General features: G+C 53.6%; 1 protein-coding gene across 10 annotated transcripts in view; it reads right to left on the bottom strand.

Annotated features, from left to right (window-relative positions):
• BCOR (BCL6 corepressor) overlaps positions 1–18735 on the bottom strand; it is an 82752-nt gene that overhangs the window by 27257 nt on the left and 36760 nt on the right. For 7 of the 10 annotated variants that reach the window (XM_072848135.1, XM_072848157.1, XM_072848180.1 and 4 more), the window contains exons 2-6: positions 12012–12141; positions 10396–10474; positions 6641–9469; positions 5890–5943; positions 5274–5457 (exon numbers count right to left, since the gene is read on the bottom strand). In XM_072848135.1, coding sequence (XP_072704236.1) covers positions 5274–5457; positions 5890–5943; positions 6641–9469; positions 10396–10474; positions 12012–12097 — 3232 coding nt within the window. In that variant the 5' untranslated portion in view covers positions 12098–12141. The remainder of the gene's footprint in view (positions 1–5273; positions 5458–5889; positions 5944–6640; positions 9470–10395; positions 10475–12011; positions 12142–18735) is intronic. The other 3 variants (XM_072848164.1, XM_072848172.1, XM_072848187.1) reach the window with 1 other exon arrangement.

Raw genomic sequence — 18735 nt, 5'->3', positions numbered from 1 at the left:
CCTCCGCTCTCCAGTCACATCTGAGGGGAAACCCTCAGGCGACCAGAGCTACCTCTCCTCAGCCGCCGAGCCAAAAATCCCTCCCGAGGACTGCCCGCTGCACACACGTCTCTGAAATCTGTCCCGCTAGATGCAGTTAAGACCATTAGAGGAGCGACATCTCCGCACATTAATCCGGGTTGTGTAATCATCCTGCATCGACACGGGAGGACAGCGACGGCAAAGCCGGGGAGCCGCGCGGGACGTGTCCTTGCCTATCTGCTCTGCCGCTGCCGCTCCCCGCCTCTTCTACAGCCGGATTTTCACCACAAAAGAACAAAGGTCAGTCGCTGTTCGGGACACGGCATAACCCACAGGCTGTCAGGCTCTCTATGCAGCTTGCACGGACACGTTGCATGCCCAGAGGTTTTTCCCCTGGGCACAGCGGCAACCGCCTCACGGAGCGCAGGCTCTATTAATATTTTACCACCGGATTCCACCCTGTCCTTAAACTGTTTTGCAAGCAACCCGGATCAGACACAATGTCTCCCCAAATTAAGATATAAATGTCAACATGAGGCACAGCAACATAAGCATATCGTGCATGCCCAACAAGGACAAGGAGAATTTATTTGCTTTTGTTCCCCCCTACCATGTATCTACAACATCCTTTTCTCCATCCAAGGAAGAAAACAACAACAAAATACTTAGGAGTTTTCACATCATCATTATTCAAACAGTGACGAGGTAGCCAGAAACACAGGATAAACAGCAACACACCTCTATGAGTATGGAGATTAAACTCTTAAATGTGTTCCTTCCTCAAGCCTCCAGCATTTGCCAGTCTCACACCAGCTGTGAGAACCAGCACCAACAACTCAAACCATTTCTCACTGTCCTACCAAACTAGAAACAAGGAAAAATTAAGAAGATGCTTCTTCACATATGGTTTCTGCCTGAAGCAACATCTCCTTAGTGCATGGGTTACAATCTCACGAGAAAGTTACATGCACACACGCCCAAACATACTTCCCCCCAAAAAAAAACCTTTCCTTCGTTTTTCCATCTTCCTGTTGCTGTCAGCTGCTTGAGACCAGGCCCTCCCATGCGATGCAAACAAGGAAACACATCTTAGTGTTTAAGCTGCGATTCTTTTGTTCAAATAACATGGCAGCTAAAAACAGCCTTTCCTCTTCCCTGGAGCAACCTCTCATTGCGCTCACTTACGCAAGGCACCCTTTATTCATCGGAGGACGGTAATCACTATCCAAATGCTAAAACTCAGTATTCAGCATGGAAATCACAACAACAGTAAGAAATTCCGCCGGTCACCTTCAGCATCCAATTCTGAGTGTCCCATGGGGCAGAGGGAACCTAGCTGATGTCATTTTTCCCTCCAAGTATCTCCGCTTGGGAGCTTTCCACATTTGTTTCCTTCTGCCCAAGCCTACCGCACTGCACAAACAAGCAACCGCCCGCCACTCTCCCTGCACACACTTTTGTTTTTTCCCCTTTTTTTTATGTGCTACGTCCCATGGCAGGAAGGTAACAACTGACCAGGGCAAAGGACACGTTTACTGTCTCCATCTTTCATTTGTTCAGGTATACACACAGCCCAGCGACGAAAGAAAAGCAGGGGATTACCATGCAAAGGGACACCAGCACCTCACTCCGACGCTGAAGATCAGCTCTAAAGGCTTTGGCACACTACACCATTTACTTTCACACATAGGAATTGCTTCAACTTTTTCCCCACGGTCTCATGCCTTAAGATCAGGCTTTTAACATATCGGGGTTTATTTTTCCCAGCTAAGGCTTAAACATGCAGTGTCTTCCTCCTAGAAAATTAGATCAATGGGTAAAATCATGCTCCCCAACCAAGAAACTCACAGCTTGTAGAATTTATTCAATCTTTCACACTTGGGTATGATTTTCAATACCGCTAGAGGAGCTTTGTTATGAACCGACATGCGATCATCACATGCCCGTATTGATGCGCGTGTCCGTGCCAATCGCTTAAATCACTTGATCTCTGAACAATCCTATGACTCATGACATATGCATCCCATAATTTATCATGTTTGTGCTATGGAAATGCACCGGAGCAGCATCGCCTCAGCAACATTTACAAGTCACCTTGGCAACAAAGCAGCTTTGCGGCTGCTCTCAGAATGCCCGGCAAAACCTAAACGAGATGGGAGAGAATTAAAGCAATTCTACTTTACTCCTTGGCTTTAATTGCTCATTAATTAGCTAACACGGCTACCTCCCTTAAATCGGGCCTTTAAAAAAAAAAAAACAACCCACCACACCTCTTTTACCCTTCTCCAGAAGGTAAAATGAAGCTTAAAAAGACTCTCGGTACAGCAAAGCCATGCACCGCCAAGTCAGAGGAAAAGTTTAGGGAATTGGATATTGTGCCTTCGTTTGCTTCCCAAAAAGTCCATACACGTGCTATACAGCTAGGAAAATGAACAAGTCCCAGGGCAAGCTAAAAAAAGGAGTTTCCATCCCATCAGATGCCTCTGTAGGCATCACCTGCCTGTGTTATTTAGCCTTTTGTTGTTGTTGTTGTCGTTGCAGTGGTAGATTTAGAGGAGCCGAGGGGGCGAGCAGCTGCTAGGGCCCCGATCGGCTCCTGCGCTCCACGCCAGGCACGGCTGCAGCCGCGCCGAGGCAGCAGCAGAGGAGCCCTGCGAGCCGGCTCCGTGCCACAATCACAGTTTCGGTTGCGGTTTTCCTCTTCCCCACCGACACCAGGCAGGTGAAGTGCTCGCAGCGGGGGTCGTGCCTAACAGCTCGCCGGTTTTGCTCCTAAATTCCCCGCTCACACACGTCAAGGCACGCTGCTTTGCTTTTAGCCAACGCTGGACAAACGCTACGTAAAACGAGGTGAAACATCTTCTCAGCAGCAAGATCGCTTGCAGGAGGCAGAAAAGAAAACAGAAGAGGTTGCAGACCATCAGCTAGTTCCCGTTCGAGAGCTTTAAAGCCCAACGCACCAACAGCGTGGTTAGAAACTGGAGGGAAAGGGAAAGCAAGAGATAAGTAGCCCTGGCTGTCGCTGCTGATAAATAAAGAGGGAGAGCAGGCAGAGCACACTGTCCCTTTGCGAGTCGCTCGCCGAGAGATGCATCAAAACCGCTGGTGGCTCAAGCCCCACCAGAGCCCAAGCCACTACACTAGAGGCATTCAAGAAGTGTGAAACTTGGCTTCCTGATTTATCAGCTGCTATCCCAAGGGGCAGGAGGTGAACCACCACGATAAAAAACTTTTACTGAGAACTGAATCTGTACCGGTAAGTACTCGTGGCTGTACGGCCAGGCGTACGGAAGAGGAGCTCCCTCAGCAGAACAGATCTGTGCTTTTAGGAGTTTAGACATTCGGCCAAACTCTGAAATAGCCTGTTAAGTCAGAGCTAATTAGAAGAGGAGAGGAACGAACTAACATAATACTGAACATACGTTCCCTGCTTCCAACAGTTATTAACAGTCTCAAACACATTTTAGCCAGCAGATTCAAGTGCTGCTGGAGACCTCACTAAATGATGAATTTAAGGACGCACTGTACCATCAGCCTTTTGCAAGGATGGGGTGGGGGTGGGGGTGTTTCAGCAAACAACTATGCTCTAATGCCACAGCCCGCCCTGAGCAGCATGCCCCATGCCCCCCGAGCAGAGCAGGCTCTCCCTCCGTCCCCTGCACCCATCCCTGGCCCCGCAGACCACCATCCCCCTCTCCCCCCCGCCAGACCCATCTCGCCCTGCTGTCAGAGCAAGCTGGCAGGACCCCACTGCGGCTGCTGCTCTTTACGCTTTCCAGCACACGCAGGGGGGGATTTAACGGAGGATGTCACTAGGGTGCCCAGAGCCCTCCGAGGAGCAAGGAGGAATGCAAGGGGGAGAGCCGGGGCGGCAGCCTGCCGAGCTCCCAGCTTTAGCACAGGGACCACAACGGCAGCCCTGCCTTCCTCCCCAAAGCCGCCTCAATACAGCTTGGAGAAGGGAAAGCCCGCTCAGCTTCCAGGGGCTCAGCCTCTCCCCACCCTGGTACCTTCTCCACTTCCACAATTAAAACTTTCCCTTGCTATTTTGCCAGGCCGATTTTTGTTGAGGCTGTTATTTCAGTGACAGCAATACCACAGTAACTTGATTTAGGTGAGTAACCAAGCAAGTACGATTGACCAGCATGCTCTCTGCCAAAAGCATTAAACAAAGACCAGAACAATAATTCAAAGTTATTAAATTGCCTGAATGAGATTTTCTCCTAGCCCTACTCATGAATCTCCACCTACGGAAGAGCACGCTTAACCACCCAGTTACACAGTGTGCACACACACGCGCACGAGGCAGTCTGCAGTGTGTTTCCTCTTGTTTTGCAATACTTTCAGCATAATTTTTTTTTTCTGAGTTGTTAAAAACAAAGTAGCAGCAGGAGGAACTGATCTATTCCTTAATTATATAGGTAAAAGAAAAAAATTTGGGAAACTGATGGAAACCAGATGCTTACCGAGAGTTCCAAAAAAAAAAAAGTGCTTTTTCTTGCATACAGTAAAAGAACTAATACCATTTAAGTTTGTCTTGCTTTTAGGGCAGGGTTGCTAGCACACGTTTTCCATAGTCCTCTGATACCTTGCTGCAGCCTAGAGGGAGCAGCCAGCCCCATGGGGAATTCTGCAGCCCCCCACCTGCCCTCAAGGACCTGCGTCAGCTGGGCACACGTACCCCCCCGCCACTGCAGCAAGAAGTCACCCAGGCAAACTAGCTTCTCATAGTTTGGAGTTTTACAGCCAGCTTTTATGGATAAGCCAGCCTGGCAGATCGTGTCCGTTCCTGCCCCCCATTACCCCCCTGTCCTCCATCCTTGCTTTGCCTGGAAGCTGCAATATTGGCATCTCCCAGAGCTACAGCGCCTTCAGGAAGCTGAACTCCTTGTTGTCTCTCATGCTTCCCCCACCTCCTGTCTGCATTTAAAACACAGCCCTAGACCTTTGCTTTCACTGGTTGATGTGGTGCCCCATCAATGAAAAGGACAATCTCTTTAAGACAGTAACTTCGGTGACAGTTAACTATCTCCTGAAAAGCAAGTACAACCGTAACCAGTAACTCGCAGACCCCGAAACAAGCACGGAGAGCACCAGCCGTGGCAGCTCCGTACCTGCAGAGCCCGAGGTCAGTGACTTTAACCAGCAACACCGCGAGCACACGAAGATTACGCTGCCCGCACAGCTTTGCTGCAAGCTGCCGCGGCAGAGACACACGTACGCGCTTCAGAAAGCCATCTAAATTCGCTTACATCTGTCATTGTCATTTTGGTCAGCAATGGCATCTTCCAGAGCGACAGACTTTGGCTTCTTTTCACTGTTTCCTTTCAAGTTTTCCCAGTCTGCCTGGCTGAATCTGCAGACCTCTGAGTCTTTGGTAGCTGTTTGGCCTTCTCTCTCTTTCATCTCCAACTCTGAGAAGCGCATCATTGCACGCTAGAAAGAGAATTGATATGAAAAAAAAAGTCTTGCGATAAAAGCTACTTCATTTACCTTACCTTATATGAAAGCATTTCCAAAGAAAAATCGGCTCAAAACCAAGGTTTGAGATAGATAGCTAGGGTAGGAGTTTAACACACCTGACTTGTAAAAGAGTGTTCTAGCATCTATATGCAAATAGCCACACAATTCTTTCATATATAAGTGGATATATATAAAAGATATATATAAACGTATACTGTATATAAAACAAAAACATTCCATTTTGGAGGTAAAAAGAGACAAAAACAAAAAGAGAAAAAAACAACACAAAACTGTACAATGAATAAAGACGACCATGGCCCACAAACTTCCCTTTGTGTATTTGGAAATGAAATTTAACTCAAAGGTTTATGTAAGAGTCTAGTAATAAAAATTTGAAGAACTGACCTCACAGTAAGCAGCAGGTAGACATAAAATACTGTCCTCTTGTAATCCTTCCATCTATGTAATTAAAATGGGCACTCAATGGATCATTTAGATAATTTCATCCATTTTTATAAGCATAAACCAATTCTTTTCTTAACAATGCAAAACAATTTGGCTTAACTCATCCCTTCATTAAAAGTAAAATACCTTAAGGATATTCCTACACAGTATCTGTCTGTCATCCCTCAGCATCAACCTCAATACCACTCCTACTCTTTCCTACGCGTTCGCTTGGCGCAAACGTTGCCTGAGACCCGCTAATACATGGCTGCGACTCCTCTCCATCAAACGGCACGTTTGGCATACTAATCACAACTTCTGGGTACGCTTTGCTAGCTGGCACTACAGGCCAGCAGAGAAATTACAGCCATTGCTAGCGCCAAGGTAACATGCACGCCTGTCCGACTCCCCTCCGTAACTGCACAAACATTTCATACGTACATTAACATTTCTATCCGATCTTAGTAAAAGCCCTTTAAAGCTTACTAGCGCGTACATACGTAAAAGCCATACATACTATTCTTTACATCGCCTCGCTCTCATTAACAAACTTACTTTGCTATTTAAAACCGTTTCTGGCAAGTACGCCCTAACAAAAAAACTTCTGATTTCCCCACCTGCGTTGCTTCTCTCAACTTTAATACTTGACTGCGACTTGCAACAGAGAAATAACGACAAAAAGCGCGGCGGTCGTTGGACCGCGCGGACTCACCTGCAACGCCCGCTGCTCCCGGCTGAGCTGGCTGGAGTCCGCGTACAGTTCGGTCGTCACACACTTGAATCGATCACCTACGTAACCAGCAGAGTTTGCGATCCTCTTGGCCAACTTAGACGGCTTGGGTTTCAATATTTTGCCATCAGCAGACTCCGTGTCGTCGGCTCCATCTTTGGCATAGGTCTGGTTGGCGTCGATGCTCGGTGGTGCGGTCCCCATGCAGAATGGCTTCACGTCCTCCTGCACCTTGCCAAAAGCCAGAGCCGGAGCATCGCTCTCGTGAGCGCTTTCCAAGAAAGCGGGTGAAGGCTGGACCGTCACTCTCTCTTTAGGCTGGCTCACAGATAAATCTTCTTTCCTTAAGCCGAACACCGATGAACTCTGGGCTTGCTTGAAATTATAGGTTTCATGAAGATCATTATTTCTTCCAAACTCCTCTCTCATTACAATAAAATCTCTGTGCTGCGACGCCTGCTCTACCTTGTGCTTTGTAGGGTCATTAGCCTGATTACTGCTTTCTGTAGCAAAGCCGGCTTTCGTTACGTTTGCTTCACTTTTAGCCTCTTGCTCATCTCGCAGAAGATCCGGGAAGAGGTGTTTGTCGCTTTTGGCCGAGCTTTTACCATGGCCAGAGCTCTGATGCAATTTCACGCTCTTGTCGCTGGGTACTTCGAAATGCATCTTCCCGCTGCTCTCCAGGAGCTCCGGCAACCGGCCCCGCAGAGCCGGGTCCTCGTAGCGGACCCTCTCGTGAGACCGCGACCTCCTTTCTGCCTTCTCCTCCTTATTGATCTCCAAAGCCGAATGCTGCAGCAGCATGGGGTGCACCATCCCCATCCCCAGCGCGTCCTGGTAGGTCATGAACTCCCCCCGCCCTGCCGGCAGGCTGTAGGGGAGGCCAGGTTTGGGAGCCAGGTGGCCAGGGTAGAGGCTGCCATTGGGCAGCAAGACAGGGTGTGGATACACGTGTCCTTTCCCGTGGAGGGAGAGAGGGCTGATGGCTATCCCCTCCGGCACCGGGTACGGGAGGTAACTTCTGGGGTAGGGCAGAGGCGGGGAGCGAAACGCCTCGTTGGGTGGCAGGAAGATGGGGCTGGAGGCCAGGGCGGTCTCGCTTGCCTTGAAGTTGGCTTCCTGGCTGCAGGATTTGGCCACCTTATTGCTGTGTTTTGCAGGGGTGGCGACGGGCTGGCCAACGTGCTGTATGACCGAGGCGGTGCTCTCCGCAGAGCTCCTGGCTGTCTTGGCGCAATCCACGTTGGCGTTGGGAGCTGGTGATGCCGACGCTGGCCGCCCCCCCGCCGACACTGTACCCGAAACGCTGCCGACGACCGCCTCCGTGCCGCCCATCCTGGGGCAAGAGGAGCTCCGCTGCTGCGGGATCACCCAGTCCAGCGCCTTGTTTTTCAGCTGGACGCTCTTCCCGCTCTCCTCGCCGGGGCTGGGACCGGGAACAATCCAGGAGGAGGGCGCCGTGCTAATAATTTCAGGCCTGTAGATGGGGCAGCCGTTCCCGGGAGAAATGGTTTCTTTCTGAACTATGTCGCTGGTGGGCAAGTGCGTCCCCCCTCCTGCTCTGCCGTGCACCAGCACCGTCGGCGTCATCTTCTTACCGTGGTCTGACTTGCCAGCGGTTTCTGCGTCGACGACTTTTGCCGACAAGTCCAGTGGTTTGTCGGTGAGGTCTTTGGTCGGGGTCTGCTTTTCCAGGAGTGGGGGGGACCTGCCATCTTTCCGGTCGTGGCCAGCTTTCCTCGCGTGGGGGGCAGACGGCGGGGGAGCCTCCCCAGCGTCGCTGCCTTTGGGAAGCTTCCCGTTGGAGAGGCGGGAGGGTGGAAATTCACCGCCGACGTTCACGTAGGGCTTTGGGAGGGTAACGGCAGAGGAGGGAGAGGTGGTGATCCTGGGAAAGTGTTTGTGGAAATCGGCATAGGCATCCCCCACCTGGGCGGGCAGGGGGAGGCGGGGGGATGGCCGGGGCGAGTGTGGCAGCAGGAGCGCAGGGTCTGCCGGCATGTTGGTGGGGGCCGGCTTGGCGGCAGGGACCCGGGGCTGCTTGCTGCTCTGGATGTGGGGGTAGGCATGCGCGTCGACGGGGGTGCCAGGGCTGACACCCATCTTCCACGACAAGCTCTTATCCGGACAGTGCACCAAAGGCGGGATTGCCGGTGAAGCTGAAGCAGTCGAGAGCCTCATGGGTGACGCCAGCGACGAAGGGATGTGAGGGGCAACATAGTGGGAGGGAGGCAGGTATAAAAAACGTTCACCGTTCGTACATACAGGCGAGTAAGCCAGGTGCTGCGGTAAGCTGTAGGTGGACTGCTGAGGTAGCAATGCCTTGTACATGTTCAACGAATACTTATTTGGTGAGTCAAGGAAAGGGTATATGGTGGGCGTCGCGCCCTCCATATAGGGGTTTACCCAGGGGAGCCTTAGGTAGCTAGCACCATTGACACCGAGGGGACTCTGCTTGTCACCCGCAGCTCGGTCCAAACCCAGCGTTTCCCCCGTCGGGACAGAGTTTTTTTGTATTCCAGGTGGCGTTTTGTATATAGCGCTGAAGCCATTTGGGGCTTTTCCAGAGACAGCTGCGTTTTCTACCGCTTCAGGGGGATTAGATTTAAACTGTATCTCTGGATTTCTTTCAGGAGTAAATCCAAGCCCAGGTATCGAACTCGTAGCATCTCGTGATTTTTCCGAGCCGAGTCCGCACAAGCTGGAATAGACAATACTACTGGGGACTCTGAGTCCTTCTCGCATGAGTCCAGACCTGTCCATACTCAGAGCTGCGAGACTGTCAATGCGATGTGCTGTAGTCGCATCCACCTTTACAGAACAAAAAGTACGTTACTTTCACATTTTGCTACAATGACTACCACTCAAGCTACAAACATGTCAGCATTTGGAAGAGAAACAATACCAATGCAAACACACTGTTAGTCGTGAAAACGTACACAGCCTGATCGGGCTGGAGAATGGGAGAACAGCAACCTACAGAGCAATATATATCACCACAGACATCAATACAAATCTCTCCGCATCCAAAACTCATCAGCTAGAAACAAAGGCGTGAGGACCCACAGCCCAAGCAGCCAGAAGAGGCCCAGAGATGATGCTCGGCGGCATCGCTCCCCTGCGGCAACCAGCTCCTCAGCCACAGCCCTGCCAGAGCAAGAGGATGTGGGCTGGGGCACAGAGAGCGGGAAGGGAAGGATGGAGAGCCTCTCCTCCTCCTCCTCGTCCTCCTCCAGGACCTCTCCCTCCGCCGCAGCTCTGCTCCAGGGCTCGCCACCGCCACACGATTCACAGGGCGAGGCGTCTGACGATGCAGCACGAAGAAAGATCTGCCATCGAATTTCTTCCCCACTCGCCGCTCCATGCGTATGCTCACAGGAGAAAACCATCAACTTTGCTGAAACATTGATGTATTTAATGCTTACATGAACTATTCTTGTTACACATGCCAGTATGCTGTGTGACATTATGCATAACAGCAAAAGTAAGAATATGATGCCATACAACAACACACACCACGAAGTCAGTGTCAAGAGATTAACGAGATAAATAAACGAAGTCCTATTTCACTGTTTCACAGAAACAACTCATATGTGCCCAAGCCCAGCTAGAGCTGCAACAGAAAGGTATTTTAATAATTTCTCCAAATGGATCATGTAATAACACCCGGAGGTGGGAGACAGGGTGGGGAGGACAGGCACGGATTCAGCTGCAGCATGAAGCTATTAACTTCTTACCACACTGTGATTCAGGTGATTTTCTTCCCTCAACTCCAGTCTGCTTTTCGGTGCATCGCCATCGTTAACGGGAATTTTCCTATTAAGAAACAGAAGCTTACTATTTGAAAACATCCTTGCATCTCGGATCAGTACAAGATTATATCACCTCCATATTTTGATTCCCCTAGAAAAGTCCCATATGATACTGTATTTATCCTCCTTCGTACACACGCACAGCGACTACTTTAGAAAGCAATGACCGTTTGAAAACAGGTTTAAAGGGTTTTGACAGCAGGAACACACCGAGCACATCTCAGAGCAGCCTCTTCCAACGCAAGTGATCCATCTCAAGGTTTTCTATTCTGCCCCTTGCCCTTTTTTTTTCCAAGGAAAGAATACACTATTTTAAACATACCCTGTTCATGTACCATGCATAAACACTGCTGAGGAGAAAATTACAACACACACACTAATATCATACGAACGTCAGCTGTTCCATGCTAGAGAAGGAGCTGCACATCTGTGCCATACCAGTGTTGCAGCACTGGGACTTGTTATCACAGAAAGCACCAATAAGGAATATACCTTAGTGCCAAATTTCAAATCCCAAGGATAAAAATCGCTGACATGCAGCAGAAGGAAAGTTTCAGCATTACCCAAAAGAACTCCTTTCAATCAAGGTGCTTAAAGGCACATCATCACCTTAAAGCAGAAATGCGATTTTAATGTAATTGTTTATTAATTTTTAAAAGATTCACCTCTCCTGCAAGTAGTACGTAAAAATATTACGCCTAAATAACTGAGAGGAAAGCGGGGGGAGAGAGTGCGAAGGCAGAGTGAGAGGTTTGGCCATTTTCCTCCAGTTTATGTTTGCAAAGAGTTTTTCCCTGCAAAGACCAAAAACTTTCCGCAGCTTCTGGAAGGCTTTTCACACAAAGGTGAGAACACGGGCTCAAAGAAAAGACAAAAAAAACCCACTAAAACCACACAAAATTAGCACAGAGAACCACAGGTGTACCTGCAGCTTCTGTTCAGTGTCATTTTGCTTTTTAAAAAGCTGGGGTTTAAGGGAAGAGGACACCAGCCAGTGCCTGCATCACTCCATTGAAAATTATTAGAGACTGTAATTTTAATAATTTAATGAATTATATTCAGCAGGAAAAGAGGTGGCAAGGAAGAGAAATTCACTTGCGGGAGACGGAAAAGCCGCTGTTCCTATTTCACAGGACAAGCTGTTGGTCCAAAGGCAGGGAACACTAAGTTGCAGGCAGGAGCCCCTCTGCATACAGAGTCCCCGCAAGAACACGTGCACTATTTGGTTTAATTCCCCTTCACAAATATGAAATAATAAATTAATTGTAAAAGCATGTTTAAAAGCTGCTTTGGGGAGTAATCTCTTTAAAAGGTGTCCCCACTTCACTGACCCAGGTTGCCTGTTAAATAGTAAATCAGTGGCTGCTCCACCGCTCCCAGGCACGTCTTGTTTCTCCCCCCCTACTCCCCGCTCCAAGCTGGGCTGATCTCGATGCAAGACGGCAGCTATCTACTCTGGCATTAGGGAAGCGAGCAAACTCCGAGACCTCACGCTGCAGAATTACAGTGTGGCTTAACTTGCCAGAAGCTTAAATATTTACCTGTCTTCATTAATTCCACACATGCGGACCCTTTCATTGCTCATCCAGCTATGAACGTTGCCATACAGGGGAGTTGCAGAAAGCATGACGTCTTCTTAAAAATCGACGCTTTTCTTCAAGGTTTTATATTCTATTTAAAAAAAAAAAAGAAGAAGAAGAAAAGGAAAAAAAGTTGAGCAGATTTGTCTAGGAGGAAGTGCAAACATCGCGGCGGAGCAGCCAGCCTCCCTCCGGGTAATTAATAATGAATGCAGGATTGGTGCGGGGAGCGAGCTGCCTACGTTAACCGCTAAGGGAGATACCCTGCAATAAAGGAGCAAATTGAGGGCATTTATAGGTCAGAGGAGATAGATCTTTTCCCCAGCGCACATCCAGAAAATTAAGAATCATTCCAGGCTATCGACAAATAAAAGTTTCTCCACTGCATTTCATTTGAACAAGAAATGACTCAGCCGGCCAAGTATACACCAGTCCCCAAACCTTCATCTCATATGGGCTGAACCACGGAGGGAGACCCCACGGGCTGGGGGAACACGCGAAACTACCCAAAGGCGCTCACAAAAGCCCTGCACTGGGAATGCACAGGAGCAGGAGTGCATCGCAAGAACAGCCACATACCATGTGCATTAGCTACACTGATTGCTGATAAAGCTTTCACGCGAGGACTTAAAACTGAAGAGACGCTGCTACAGAAGGGATCTAAATAAAAACCTTCCCTTTAGCGTCTGCACATGACTAACTTGGAGAAAGGGGTTAAAAATAGTAAGTGGGTTGGCGAGCTCCCCACCCCTTGATTTGATTAAGCACCAAGCCCTGGTGGCTTCTGCATCGGAGCTGCTGCCGCTGCCGCTGCCGCTGCTGCTGCTGCTGCGAGTGCTTTCAGTAATTCAATGATGCCTGCTCACTCCAGGGAAATAAATCATTAGCGGGCTCGCTGGAGAAGTATTAGCAGTCCAAGAGGATCGGCGCTGTGTGCAGCCAGAGAGGCAGGTGAAAGGTAACCGCATTTTCTCGTCCAGCGGCGGAGAGGGAAAGGCTTTTCCTCCCCTCTACGTTGCCTAACGCCACCTCCGCTCGCATTAAATTCTAGTTTGCTGCATGAGCGAAGTGTCAGGACAAGCTGCGTTTTATTAACAGGATTATCGCGGCGCATGATTTATTCCAGTGCAAGATTTTAATTGCTCTTCGGAGGTTGATTCGTTTCTTTTGACTGAGCCTCAGCCTGCATCCTGTGCTAAATGCTGGGTTAATAAGTAGGGGGAGCCTTTAATGCACAGGATATCCCTCAGCTCTTCCTCTCTCACAAAAATAGAAGCCTTTAAGCGGGAGGCACGATACTCCTTTTACGCGCACACGCAAGCCAGTAACGGGCGATTGACCACTGGGAGTTTAATGCCTAACGTCTCCCAAAGCATCCATGCTTCCCCAGCAAACTCATTTCCTTTGTCAGGCTACAAAATATGCAAATGATCACTATGGCATTTAATGGGGAAGAAGCCCAGATTGGGCCTTTAACACAATACTTCACACGCGTTCAGAGAGGTTTAAGAACTGAACCGGCAGGAAAGCCTTGTTCCCCAACACTTTCTTCTCCCCTCAGAGAGGCCTTTTGTGCAAAACTCCACGTCTGGAACAAATGTATATTAATGAAACGGCATGTTGACCCTCCTCTCTCCAGAACGGTTAGCTTTCCCTAATGAAGTCCGCAAAAATCGCTGCGAGGAAACAAAAATCCACAGAGATTAGATACCGCGCTATCATTCAAAGGGAGTTATTTCACTGGAAAGACGGTTTCTGGACAGATTTACTGGTTTCCAGATGCGCCGCTCGTAATGTTTTCAATAGAGGCAGCAGCAGCATGGAGAGAGTGATTTAGGGTTTTACATAAGGTTAGTAGCCGCCCCGTGCGCTGTCTCACCCGTGAGGGACGGACGCCAGCTCGGAGGAGACGGGCCTCGGCGGCACACGGCCCCGCTTCCCTGCGCCCCGGTGTCCTTCGGGGACACGCGAGGCCAACCCACGCCGCTCCTCGGAGGGACGGCCTGCACCCGCCTGGTTTCCTCGGTGGAAGTGTATCATTAAGATAAGGCGCGGTGCCTGAAATAGAGCCCGTCAATCCCCTGACATGTGCAGATAGCAAAACGCTGAAGTTGCACGGGGGGCCGAGAGCTTCCCCAGCCGCAGCGGGTGATCTGGAGGCCCCACGTCCCACCAGCGCTGGAGCAGGGCAAAGCCCGGCAGGGCAACGGAGGTGGCGGGATGTCCCAGGGCCCACCCAGGCGGGTAGGAGCCCGCGCCCCGACGGCTGCCAGCTGCCAGCCCCCTCCCCAAAAGCCGCCCCTTGGCGCTCGCCGCCCCCGGTGCACGCGTGTGTGCAGTTATAATCGCCGCCCTGATGAACTTCTTGTGAACTGTTTAAAAGTGGAGGTCTGCTGAACGAGCAGCGGCGCCACTGCCAGCCATAATTTCATCGCAACAAGCAGCAGACTTTTAACTCTTCGCACGCCCCTTCCTTCCTTCCTTCCTTCCCTCCTCCTCCTCCTCCTCCTCTCTCTCCCCCCCGCAAACGGCCGCCCGTCGGGGCCGGCGGCTCGCAGGGGACTCCAGCGGCTCGGCCAAACGCCGGCAGCTCCCGCAAGCCCTCAGCGCTGCGGGGACGCGGGTGTGGGGGGCACCGCTCCTGTTTATACTCAGCTTTCACGGGGGTGGGCGCAGCCCACCCCGTTATGCAACCCCGACGGCGGGCTGAGCGCCCCAGCGCACGGAGGAAACCGAAGACACGTCTGTCTGTCTGTCTCTCCCTCCCTCCCTCCCTCCCTCCTCCTCCCCGCCCGCCACCCGCCGGGCCACCGCGGGCCCCCCCCGCGCTCCCCGCCGCTGTCAGCCCGCCCCAGGGTGCCGCGGCCCCTCCCGCCGCCCCCGCTGCGCTACGCGGCGGGGCGCGGAGCGGGGCTCGGCCGCCGGAGAGCGCACGGCATTTCCTCCGGGAGGTGTCTGGCCGATAAAGCCATTTGCAGCTAAATATAGACGGTGATGCACGGAGGAGGGAGGGAGGGAGGCGGGGGGGGAGGGAGCGAGACGCGCAACGCACACGCGGTTCCGCAGCGATGCCGCCGTGCGAAACCAGTTGTGAAAAGCGCCTGCAAGCACAAACCTGCCTCCCGGCGTGCTGCCGAGCGGGGCCCCGGCGTGCCGTGCCGTGCCGCGCCGCGCCGCGCCGAGCCGAGCCGTGCCGAGCCGGGAACAGCCAGCGCCCCGCGCCCCGCCGGCCCCGCGCCGCAGAGGCAGGCAGAGACACACACCGCGCTGTTTGGGCAGCTGATTAAAAAGGGAAACGTTTGGGTCTCCCTCGCAACGTCAACAGACTTTTGGCAGCCATTGACGCCAGCAGCAGCAAAGTTTTGTTAACACGCTCCTGGCGTGGAAACGAGAAAAACCCGATGCCCGCGGGAAGGGGGGGGGGAAGGAGGAGGAGGAAGACGCCGCTTCTCCGTGCCTCTGGGGCAAAGAGGGGTGGAGGGGAGCGCCGCCCGGGCCGGGGCAGCCTCCTCTCGGCGAAAAGCCCCCGCTCCCAGCCCCGGGATGCCCGGCGGCGAGTGTGCCAGGTGAAAGTCTCGGCGAGGAGGAGGGGGATGGAGGAAGCCCGGCGGGGCCGGCGGCTGCAGCGAGCCAGGAAGCGGGGCGGGAGGAGAATTGCAGCGGCGCACGAGTTCCCTTTTGGCGCCTTTACTCTTTTCCACCTCCGAGCTCCGCCTGGCAGCCCGCCAGTTTCCACTGCACAAGCCACAGAGCCAGCAGCGGCAGCGCAACGGCAGCCGGCGGGGAGGGCTGCGCGGGGTGAAGGAAAAAAAGTCTGCGAGCGCGGGTGGCACCGACGGAGCGGCAGGCGCTTTAGCAAACAACCCGGCCTTTCGGAAATTAATAAACGATGCCATAAATTACCCGGCTCTGATCCCCCACCCCACCCCCGCCCCGCCACCGCCCGGTTCCAGGCCACTGAAAGGATCATTTCTAGATTTGTGAAAATCCCTGCGAGAGCAGTGAAAAGCAATCGGGGACTCGTAGCGATCTACTTCGATTAGCCCTCAACCCGTTCATCTGGAGTTTGATTTAAAGGGCAGCGCTCATACGGTATTTATAAGCTTAAATACGGGCAGCTGCTTATGAATGTGTGTAGGTACCTCGTTTATCTTGTACCTCCGACGTACATATTTACGAGTTACAAAAACAGCGACCCTGTGTCACGGCTAGAAAAGAGACTAAAGACACTGTGTTGCTGCACCGCTTACAATGCGCCGTATAAAGCTCTGGCAGCAGCCAGCGCTCTAATATTAGACAAGTGTTTAAAGAACAGGGGTGGCTGCGCTTTTTCTAAAAAAAAAGAAAAAAATACCGTGAGTTATTTTTTGCAATCTCCACACGGCATCACCGCTAGCGACACGTTTTGTAAACCAGAGGAGGAAGCTGCAGACTAAGTAGCCGCCGCACGGATCCGCGGATTAGAGAAGAAGTTTGACCTTTACCCGGGACGTGTGGCATTTCATTTAACCATAAAGCTAAGCACAGTGCGCCAGCGAGATCGCTAAACCGATTTAAAATACATCTTGAGTCATGCACGACAGTAGTGCATTTCGGTTTAGGCAGCGTGCAGGCAACGCAAAGGGGGTCGGCGTCTATTTTAAGGCTCCTGCCAGCCGCCCCCTCCCCGTCCCCGTCCCCGTCCCCGTCCCCCCGGCTCCCACACCGTCACGTGTCGGACGGCGACCGGGACTTTCTGCCGTGTAAACACGGCACGGCGGAGCCGTTCGAGGGGAGCCGGGGCCGCCCAGCCAGCACCAGCACCAGCGCCGCCGGGGTATCCACCCCGCCGCCGGGCACCGCCGCCCCGGGCTGGCCGCCGCGCTGCGCCTGGCTCCGGCCCGGCGGAGTGTCCCCCCCCCGCCTCCTTCGCCCGCAGCGGGGCTCCGGCGGGGGCGGCCCCCCCGGCACAGGCGGCCCGAGGGAGAGGCGGCCCCGGCCCCCGCGCCCCCCCGCGCCGTCTGTCACGCCTTGGCCCCGGCACAGACAGTCGCTGCGCCGCAGCGGCAGCGGCGCTTTCCCCCTTTCCCATATGCTGCGAGGCGAATCATTGCATCGCTCTCCGCGCCGGCGGCAGCCAAAAAGGGGAAAAAAAAGTTTTCAATTAATGATAAGCCTAGGAACTGGGGAAGGGGGCGGGGGAGGAGGCCAATAAGGGAAAGTTAAAATGGCTGGCGATCCTTCAAATAACCCTGGCCGCCTTTCCCCGGAGCCCGCACGGCACTGCCTGCCGCGGAGCCCCGGGGGAAGCCCCGGGCCCCCAGACACACGCCTCCTTGGGGCGACCCGGGGGGGAGCAAGGCTGCCCCGGCACACGGCGATGCCCACACCTGAAGGTTACGGGACATCTGCAGGGCAGGGGCCCTCGCTCCCATTCCCCCCCCCCCCCCCGTTTAAAACGCATCGAGGGTGCGATAGAGGGGTTGCAAAGGCTCCCACACGCACACCGAGGGAGGCGAGGCGGCTGGTACCCAACTTTGAGGCATCGCTGCATGAAGGATTTCCCGGGGATTCGGGGGAAACACCGACCCCGTCCGCCGCACCGGCAGCCCCGCACCGCCGCTACGGCGCCCGCCCCCCCCCGCCTCGACCCCCCCGTGGCGGGCGATGCCGCCGTCCCCCAGCGCACGCCGCGGCGGCGGGCGGGAGGGCAGGCTGCTCTCTCCGGGGGGGCCGGGGGTTTCCTCCCCTGCACGCCGCGCCGGGCAGCCCGGCGGTTCAGCCTGCCGCCGCTCCGGCCGTGCCGTGAACAAGGCTGCCGGAGGAGGCGGTGGTGGAGGGAGCCGCAAACCGTCTCTGCGGCAGAAACCCCCGGGCCCCCGCGCAGACGGGGCCCCCTGGAGAGAGCCCGGCCTCCCTCCCTCGCCCACCCGCCGCGGCATCTCTCTACCCAGGCCGTCCGCGCCATTTTAGAGACACACACACACTCACCCACACACAGACACTCGCGCACACACACACATGCACGGGAGCGAGGTTTCCGCTGCTGCTGCCAGAGACAACAGGCAGCAGCCGAGCCCGGGCTGCGAAGGAGGAGCAGCGGCAGCAGCGGGAGAGGGACGGACACACACACACACACACGCATGCACGCACACCCACGCACCGCGGGCCGCGCAGAAATGTGCATTTCAGGTAATTTAAGGCCGCATTCCCGGCGTGGGGAAGGGAGAGCGCAGGCCTGCGCGCCCCCACCCCATTAACCCGCCGCGCACTCGGCATCCCGGGAGCCCTTCATTGTTGCCTTTATTCCGTATGGCTTTTGCTTTTCAGGAGGGGGACAGAAAGAAAAGAGAGAGGGGAGGGAAAAAAAAAGGGGGGGGGGGGGAAAATACCACCAAGCCAGCCCCTTCCCCCCGCCCGTCCCCCATTGTTCGGCCGCAGGAGGCTGGGCGAGCGCAGCGCCACGGGCTCGCCATTCACCGGGCTCCGCCGAGCCCCGCCGTGCCCCCTCCCCTCTGATAGCTTGGGAAACTTGCGGGGGGGGTGGGGGGGGGACACGGGGACCCCCCCACATTTAATACAGAAGTCCCAGGGCTCCTGCGACAGAGAGTTGGGCGAAAGCCTGCGCTCACTTCCGCAACGTTATCCTTGCAGAAATACCGGAGCACGGCCCCCGTTTCCTTCCGCCAGCCCCCGCCGCACCCCC

The sequence above is a fragment of the Ciconia boyciana genome, chromosome 1, assembly GCF_034638445.1.
Source record: "Ciconia boyciana chromosome 1, ASM3463844v1, whole genome shotgun sequence".
Classification (NCBI taxonomy): Eukaryota; Metazoa; Chordata; class Aves; order Ciconiiformes; family Ciconiidae; genus Ciconia; species Ciconia boyciana.
The sequence above is the reverse complement of the archived record's forward strand: the minus strand, read 5'-3'. Positions and strand labels throughout refer to the sequence as shown.